The 9,358-nt window shown below is 38.7% G+C and overlaps 1 protein-coding gene across 1 annotated transcript; it reads right to left on the bottom strand.

Moving 5' to 3' along the window:
• Positions 1-484: 484 nt before the first annotated feature.
• LOC124154123 (CASP-like protein 4A2) lies at positions 485-3,764 on the bottom strand. Its single transcript, XM_046527652.1, has 2 exons — positions 3,236-3,764; positions 485-1,987 (listed from the first exon to the last, which is right to left on the bottom strand). The coding sequence occupies exons 1-2, from the start codon at positions 3,389-3,391 to the stop codon at positions 1,379-1,381; spliced, it is 765 nt and encodes a 254-aa protein (XP_046383608.1). The 5' UTR covers positions 3,392-3,764; the 3' UTR covers positions 485-1,378.
• Positions 3,765-9,358: the final 5,594 nt, after the last annotated feature.

Here is a 9,358-nt window from a genome sequence, read left to right as displayed (position 1 = left end):
CATTAGCTTATTTACGACTTTTTATAGTGTTTACATCTTATTTTCTGCGGCTTAGGTGTCATTATTTACGGATGACCAAGCATAGTCTTGCCAAATGTGTACTCTGGCGAGTTATAAAAAGTTTTGCTTTATTAAATGGCATGATGGGATCTAGCATGAGAAGATAGAATATTTGTACTGACTTCTTTATTGTTGGGAAAATGCGTCATTAGCTACTGAAAATTTAGGTTGCTCTTATGAGGCGTAATTATTTCAATGAAGGTGTTGATGAGCTTCAATTTAAAAAGACAAAATATTTGTCTGCCAATGTGTCATCACTTCATATAAATTTGAGGTTACTGTAAAATACTTATCATTTCTATCAAGGTAGGTAGGACAAGGGTAGAATGACTCATTAGTCAAATAAGTATTGTTATTGGTATTTCCATTGGTATTTCCTAGTGAGGCAGTGTTTTGGTTTAAAATAATACATTTACAACAAAGAAAGGATTGAAAGCTTTGATTTATTATGGCATCAATATGATGCGTCAAATATATTGTCATTATTCACAAAGAATAAATATGAAAGCCTTCAGTAGACCAACGGTTATAAAGCATTCACTGCCATTAAAATGTGCAGTAATTTAAATATCATATTAAAGTATTTACAAAGTTTCTCCTGAGTTAAATTAGTTCGGAGAACACGTAAAATCTTGATAAAATGCGTGCTAACACATAATTCCATCTAAATTTTAACAAATTCTTAGTTTTGGTGAGGTAATTGATGTTGCAGACGCTTATTAATTTTTTCTTGTACAATTAAATTATTTTGACTTAAATTCTTAAGACAGCTTTGTCATTTAGAATGTTTTTTTCCGATATTTATCCGTGGTTGTGATTTAAAACTGAAAATAAATAGAAAACAAATTGGAATTTCCATGGGACTATTGAATTCATGATCTTCCTTTCTACTTTAGCTTTTCTGGCCCTATGTACAATTGTCTATACTATAGTGTAGAGATTTTAATATGATAGTAATCGGTAGACCGATATCATAACGCGTAGAATGTGCCTGTTCATAAGCAGAAGATATCTTTGCACCAATAGAACCCCGTTCTGTTCATCTACCTCAGCTATTTATCTCGTAATTATACAATGCCGAGCTTAAAATGAACGCGGGGTTTCCCACATGATGGCAAATCTGCAAATTGCCAATCTGGCCATGAAACCTACATCCCGCAGAATAATAAGTCAACAGGCGCTGCGAGGGAGGCGAAACCAATGAGTTTGGCTCATTAACCCAATAAACTCGGGTTGAGTAAACTAAAAAGTTTCGTAGCGTGAACCAATTCCAAGGGGCGGAAGACTTTCGGCTTTCCGTCCCCGACCGCCTCCAGCGTCAACCTTCGTGAGGCTGTCGTTCAGGCAAGGGCCGGCGTCCGACCCTGGGCACCGCCGAATCAACCTCCTTGCTGACCCAGTAGAAGCGGTCGTTGAGGCAGACGAGCGCGAACCTCTGGTTGGGGTTCATGGTCAGGGGCGACTTGAGGGCCGTCAGCGAGCCGCGGCTGCGGAATCCCCCGGCGATGGGCTGCTCGTGTCGGCGGACGAGGGCCGGGTGTCCAGCGGGTGGAGCGGCCGCGCTCTTCGGCACCACGGTCACCATGGCGTGGGTGGGGGCGGCGTCTGGGGGCGAGGTGGCGAGGGGAGATGGCGGAGGAGTGGGGGGAGAGATGCTGGCGGCTCTCGGCGGGGGCGGTGCCCGGCGCTGTCTGCTGGTCTTGGCCGGGGGCGGTGGCGGGGAGCAGGGGGCGTAGCGGATGCCCCGGCCGAAGGGTGAGAAGCTCATACACGGTGAGCGGCGGAGTCCGTTGGGGGCCTCCAGGGCGGGCCTCTTCACCACGATGGGACGGGAGCCCTTCCCGCCAGTCGCAGCCACCGGTTGACTCCTCGGGGGCCTGTTCTCTTTCTGGTTCTCGCCTTCGTCGCTGGGAGCTTCTTTTTCATCCTGAAATAATTGTGAGGGAAAAACCGCAGATATTAGTCACACTATTCGCAATTTCACGCCAAAAATGTAAATTTTAATGGATTTATGCTTTCAATTAATTCTCTAAGATACGATTTGGGCACTATTTGTTATTAAGCAGCCAATGGTCAGCGTTTCATTGTAAAAATTATACATGTAATTTCAGTTTTTTATATTTTTTGAAGATTTTTTGAAGGTCCTTGCTCGACTTCATTCACGTAATTTTGTTAAAAATCCTTCAAGATAATTTCTGCCAAAAGATTTTACAGAGGTGATTGGATTACGGGGTTCCAACTGTGTCTACTGTACATATTTCAGTCTACTATTCTTCACATTGGTCAGAGATAATGAAAAGAAGGCACCACGAAGGAAATCCAACAATCAGCCCATGGAATCCTTTGTAAAGAGATGCGTATTAGAATTTCGCTTCAAATGATATTCCCATTAACCTTGAAGTTCGTATTTTTTATAAAAATGAAGATCATTTTTGGATGACAAGGAGAGTATTTAGGCTTTCAGAAGAATGCATAAGGAATGAAGAAGAAAAGTGAGAACTGGAAAAACAGCCAGAAAATTTCAACTTTAGTTTTGAGTTATTATCGTTATGCAGAGACGCAAAATTACACCTCGTGCGAGAAAGTATCATCAGAGTAAAAGCACTTCAAAAAACATGCTATTAAATTCCCACTCCAGCAGGTTTAAATGAAAAGTGGTCTACTTATCAGATAAAAACAGGGAGACTTGAGTTACCTTAATCGTTATTCTATGAAAACTTCCTAGCATTTGGTATTTGATAGGAATTGGCCAAAGCGAGTGAGTGAAAAACTTATATGACCAACTGAGAGAATTTCCCGGCAATGAACGTAAAATTTCATGCATATATCCTCAAAGCCGCCTCTACAGCGTATAGCTTGGGGTGTTAGGACACAATCGTTTGCAAAATATGAAAAAAATAAGGTATGCGTTAGTAGATATGACTACTGAGTACCATTTGGCCCTTTTTATTCTAGAACATAATTGATTTACTATCTAGGACAATGGAATAAGATTGAAACCATCACCATGTCAAAACAATATCCATCAATTACCTTTTCTAGAATTACCGCTGATGGACCTATGTATTCTTTTCAAAATCCCCTTAACTTTCTTCTTAATAAATGAGGACATGGTGGATTTCTGCCTTCCTCCTCCATTCTTACTCTCCCCAAATCGAACCGTCCAAATATTCACCTCGTCCTGTTCTCGAGGATCGAACCAGCTCCATCGACGTCGCTTCCTCGTCTCCCTGGGGGGATCGGCCGCAGCGGCGCTGCCAAACGGCGAGGTGACCACGCCCGAGTGCAGGGTCGCCAACATAACGGAGGGACACAGGGCGCGGAAGTGCATCCTGAAGGATTTTCTGGACGACACAGCTCGCTGAAGAATCTGCAGTTGGCGGAAATGGTGACCACTCGGTGAAAAATCTGCAGGGGACGTCGCTGATTGGTTGTTCTCAAAGCTGCTCCAACGGTTTTAGCGGGAGGGAGGAACACATTCTCACCAGGGGACAACTGCTGTTATGCAATCCACGTGAGGGCGACGACAAGAATGGGCGTAACCATCACAACATATGCAAGTGCCGGTCTGGATAATTGATGGACCGGCGTACTCACGGTCAGTGGGATGCAGAATCCATACGCTTTCTCTCTCTCCCTCGTGAGCCAAAAGAGTGTGCTCAAGACTGGAGTGATGTGTGTGGAGGATTACGCGTTGCGGTCAACCGGCGGAGAATATATATCCTCGCGGAGCAATGTCCCCCCTCCGGCCTGGGTCGGAGATGGTGGGGAGGGTCTGGCGGGCTTCCCTATTGGTCGTCTCCGCGGCGTGGCGGTATGGGGAGACGAGTAGTCTCCAAGATGTACCGGCCATATCGCTTCCAACCTCACTTTTGTTTAGACGTACAACACGAAGCGCAGGATATTCATTCCCGCGTTATTAGGAAGGCGTGGTGGGATAGCGGGTAAAGGATTGGTCTACTAATTGAAAGAGTCCGGGTTCAAGGCTAGGTGAACCCTGGAGTTCATTCAATAAGGATCCTCGCGGTAAGAAGCGGCCCAGGGAAAACTTCCTCTTTACCCCGAATTCGTGAATTCGCTCACCTTTGGCTTATTACCGGTTGAACTATACCTCACCGAAGCGTACTAGCCTTCTGTTTGAAGCACTAACTGAAATGGCAATCTTGAGCAAGATTTCGAAATAGTTAAAGATGTACTTTTAGTAAAGTTCCAGGTGAGTTACTTAATTTGTAAATCCATAATCCAGGAAGTAGTTAGTGAGAACTGCTTTACACATTGTTTCGTCCATTGTTACAAAAGAATGATATAAATTATAATTATTATAATTAAGTTCAATTCCGGCTTCAAATCTCGATTCACTGTATATTCACCGTATGGCGACCTACAATAATCTTGCATGAGGTACCGACTTCGTGTTTTAGAGAAATGTGATTAGACTAACAGCACTTGTAACTATTCATTTTGACCTGATTTATTTGTGCTATATACGGGTGCATTGAGCTTAAATCATTTTTCATAACGTTTGTTCCTAAATGATGACCGACGATCCATTTATGTTAGACTCGTTTACTAATTTTTTTGTTAATTGTTCTGTAATTTAAAAATTAATAGGACCCGAACTTTTTTCCGTTGGTTAATCCTTTCAGGAGCTCCTGCCAGCAAAAAATCGACGGTCCAAACGCTTTCAAAGATGATTTGAGGATACTAGTAGGAATACAAATTTCAAATGGCTAGAGATTTAAAAAAAAATTCGAATATTCGGGACCTCAAATCTCGGCAGTTGGGAGAAACGACTCAAAAATTTGAATTTCTTTTTTCCCAGCATTCCCCGCGAGGCGAAGGCGGGAATCATCCGATGAGCAAGGGGGATAGATATCTTGTTATCGAGGTTTTTTCTCAATCCACTGTCTTGACTCCGCGTGATCCCAGGGTGACTGTGGAAGGGCGGAGTTTTGCTGGAACACGCAACTGCTGCGAATGTTTGCAGCAGACGCGCCTCCACCGCGCACGCGCGTGCAAAGAAATGAAAGCATTGGCGGGACCTCTTTTTCCCAGTTAGCGACAAATATTTTTTTGTCGCACGCGGCAATTTAAGTTTTTGATCGTGTCATTAGCCGCCCTGCCCCTTATATCAACTGTGTTATGTTACACAGTCATTAAAAGTTATCGTCGGCAAACCGCACTGGTCGTTTTCCCGCCAAACGGAAATGGAACGCATTAACCCGTACACTGGGACTGTGGGTCATGAACTAGTGAATCCTCTAGAGATCAGCGTATTACGTTTTTAATTAATAGTATCATCTATTTTCGAAGCTAAATTTAATCTCTCATTTAGAAAAAATAATATAAATATTCCGGGTAAGATTACATTGTTTATAGCTTATAGTATGTCTACTGTGGAGCTTAAAATAATGATGGAAGCAGAAGTATTTTGAATTGAAAATTATGAATTTTCCCAAAATAATGTACTTTTCCTTGTTACCTTCGATAACGGATTTATTTTAGGTACTCAGGACTTTTTTCTCGCGGTAGGAAACAGTTTTTCAATCAATTAAATGAACGTCCACTAAATTTCTACTTAAAATCCCGTGCAATCATGGTCCTTGATCGTCACACTTACACCATAGTTTCAATTTTTGATCGTATGCCAATTTTAATAATGTAACAGAGAGTTGAGCGTTGAATCAATCCAATACCCTTATCACGAATATTGACTTATGATGATATCAGCATTGATGTTAATTTATAAATTTAACACTTTACTAATCAAGCCATACTCGTAGCTCACTCTTAATCGTCGTTAAAATACTCGTCAATGAAGGAATAAAAAAATACCAGGGGGAAATGTGCTCTATTTAGACATATTTCCCCCTGGAATATTTTCCACAGTATGCAATTTCTCAATAACTATGCGACATTATTGGTATTCAATTATATAATATAGAGTAAACTCATGTATATAAATCAGTAAAATATTCTAGGCAAGGAGGTAGCTTCCAAAACAGAATAGCAACTTAGTATCAGCGTACCTGGCTTTGTGGAATTCTTTGTTTCCAAGATAATAAAAACAGAAACAAAGTTTATAGACGCTAATTCATTTAATGGTAAGGAAATAAAATTTTCTACGGGATTGCGAATCAAATATGAGGAGCAAAAGAAATCAAATAGATAAAAATGTTTGACAATCCTATCGTCTTTAGGGGAATAAACTACTGGATCAACACTTTCAAGGAACAATTATAAAATCTAATTTTTTGCATTCTGAGCGGTAGTTTCTTGCTAGAGAAGTGTTTACTGGTGTGTTGAATGATAAGATTTGCCGAGAAAGAGAAAGCAACAAATAAATTAGGCAATTTATTCATGAGGTTAAAGAGAGGGCATACAGAGTAATAAAATGATTTGGGCGCTAGCCGAACTTATCTTCGGCACTAAAACTCGTAATCATAATTGGTAATAAAGTTCCTTCAATTCTAATTTCCAAAGTTGATCATGAATGAAAAATTTTAACCGAAAATATCGAAAATAACGAAGACTAGTGAGATTTTTTGTATACTTTCATTGATTTTTAAGGGATCCTTATTTTTTAACACTAGAATACATCTCAGAAATACTCTTTAAAGACGTAATTTATAACATGAATTCTCACACTCCCGTTACTCACTTTTTCCACAAAACAAATCCTCATAACCAATTAAAACTTGGAAACTAAGTTAAGGCATGATTTTCATTTGTTGAAGGACATAAAAGCGAAATTTTGTGCTAATAGAGTTTAAACGACTATTATTTTAAAGCAGTGTCTGGCAAAGAGTTAAGATGGATGGTGGCATGGCCTTGAGGAAGGTCAAAAAACCTTCAATTGGGTTAAAAATTTAGATTCTAAGTTTCTGAATACCCTGAAAGTATAATATAATGGTAACAATAATAATTTTATTGCTTCCTAATATAGTAATTACATTTTTTACACTACATAACAGCATAAATTGTGAAAAAACGGAATCTCCAGATGGCCTTCAAGAAAACACTGTGATGAGATCACCTTAACAAATGTAAACAAGTACCAGAGCGTAAAAAATACTTCAAGCTTGTTTTTTCATATTTTTGCATATCAATTTTTAACAATTCATAAAATTATAAAAGAATAAAAATGAAAAACAGTAATACACAACTTGCTGAAATACAACACGTACTTAACTTCAATTAAAAAAAATAAAAAATAAATTACATTGAGTATGCCAAAAGGGCTGATTAATTACATTGAAAACCAAATACCGGTTACATATTATGGTAATGTATCACTGAGATATTCAACACTAGATTGATGTAGAAACCATTTCTCTATTAATTTGGAAAACCTAACGGAAGTACACTGAACAGATTTTATTTCAATTGGTAATAAATTGTACAATTTGGGACCTTTACACAGAAAGCGCCTCTTGAACAAACTTCTGCCAGGTTTTGGCAGCTTTACAGTAAAAAAATTGCAGAAATTGTGCCTGGAGATTCTATCAATAAGTATTGTTTTATTACCACTCCTTACGAAATACAGTTTCAAAACTTTATAAAAATAGGAGTGTCTAAATGGAAGTAGATTCCAAGATACAAAAAAAGGCTATGAATTTTCATACCTTTTTTACCTGAAATAAGTCTAATTATTCTTTTTTGCTGTAAAAACAGTGGTTTTAGCGCATTTATGCACACATCTCCCTAATATACGATACCATTATTAAATTTAGATTGAACCAAAGCATTGTTTTTAAGAAGTGTAAAGAATATTTATTTCTAATGAAATGTAAATGCACAAGCAATATCTGAGGGTGGTGCCAACATTTGATACATGATTAGCCCATCTCAACTTGTCATCAACAGTGATTCCGAGATATTTCATTTCACTGACTCGCTGAATTTCTGGATAGTTACAATTAGATTCGAGGCAGTCTAAACAGTGGTGCACTACATTCCAATTTCAATTACACAGGTTACAAAGATCATGACATAAAAAGTTAGTTTTTTAACTGTAGTCCATTATAAACAAACCAGTGCCTTAAAAACTTTAGATCTCGGTTAGCATTACCCTAAATCATCTCCCAGCTGTTCGAAGCATAATTTAGTGCAACACCATCCGCAAAAGCTGTAAAGAACCCTTTAAAGCCATAATTTCATCGATTAATGTACACAAGAAATAAAATTGGACCCAAAACAGAACCTTGCGGTACACTTTTCTTTACAATTTTTAAATAACTGTAATAACTCCCAACTCTCACACATTGCTGCCTCATGTGCAAATAGCTTTTGAGCCAATCTAGTGATGTCCCACAAATACCTGCTCGTTCCAATTTATTCATTAGCATTTTGTGACCTAGTGTATCGAAAGCCTTTTTAATGTCGATAAATAGACTAACACCGTGTCTGTTCGAATTTATAGCTGAAAAATGCTGCTAAATGATGCTAATTAATATCACCTGTACGATTTAACGCTTTTCCCTGAAAAGTTTTACACCTATCATGCGTTCAAGAAAGCGAATGCGCGAATGGATACAGAGAGAAAAGGTTTTTTCCGTCTTCCCTTAAATCCTCATATACTTGCGTTCTGGCCCTTGGGTGAACGTTCATGAGAAATGAAACCAAAATAAAAGAGAATACACAGGGGTTGCAGGAATAACTATATATATTGCATCAATGGGAAGAAAATTTGTAGTGATGAACCATGTTTTTATCCGTCAGTTTTAGCTTCAGCAATGTCCCTAATTTTACGTAGACCACTCCCTCACGCAAACGCACCACTGTAATTATACATCAATGAATAGACCCATGTGAGTTAAAAATTCTGTTTTTGGAGATGGAATGAAGCAGACAGAGGAACGTTATCGAATTTTTGAATTGCAGTCAACCAAATTTACTTTTGTATCCATTGTCGATTAAATCCCTGCACATCATTTACATACTTTGCGTCATTTTAGTGCAATATTATTTCACAAAGAAGAAATGAACAATACTTCCGTTAAATTCTTCATTTTTCTATCTCCAAAAGTATACCCATTGTAGGTTAGTCTTCCTTCTTGTCATTTTTATATTCTAACTGTTATTATATCTCCGAATTTCTCTTGCTAAGATGTTATTAATCATTTATTCTCAATGATTTTTTATTAGCCCAGTCAGGACCAATAAAAATGGATCGACATGGTGATAAAGAAACTGAAGTACACGATGTTCGGATTTTGGTGCAGAGGAAAATAGTAAATACAAAAACTGGATTATGGATGAGAAAATGTTCAAAACTGAAGAGGAAACGAAATCATCA

The sequence above is a fragment of the Ischnura elegans genome, chromosome 2 (genome assembly GCF_921293095.1).
Source record: "Ischnura elegans chromosome 2, ioIscEleg1.1, whole genome shotgun sequence".
Taxonomy (NCBI): Eukaryota; Metazoa; Arthropoda; class Insecta; order Odonata; family Coenagrionidae; genus Ischnura; species Ischnura elegans.
The sequence above is the reverse complement of the archived record's forward strand: the minus strand, read 5'-3'. Positions and strand labels throughout refer to the sequence as shown.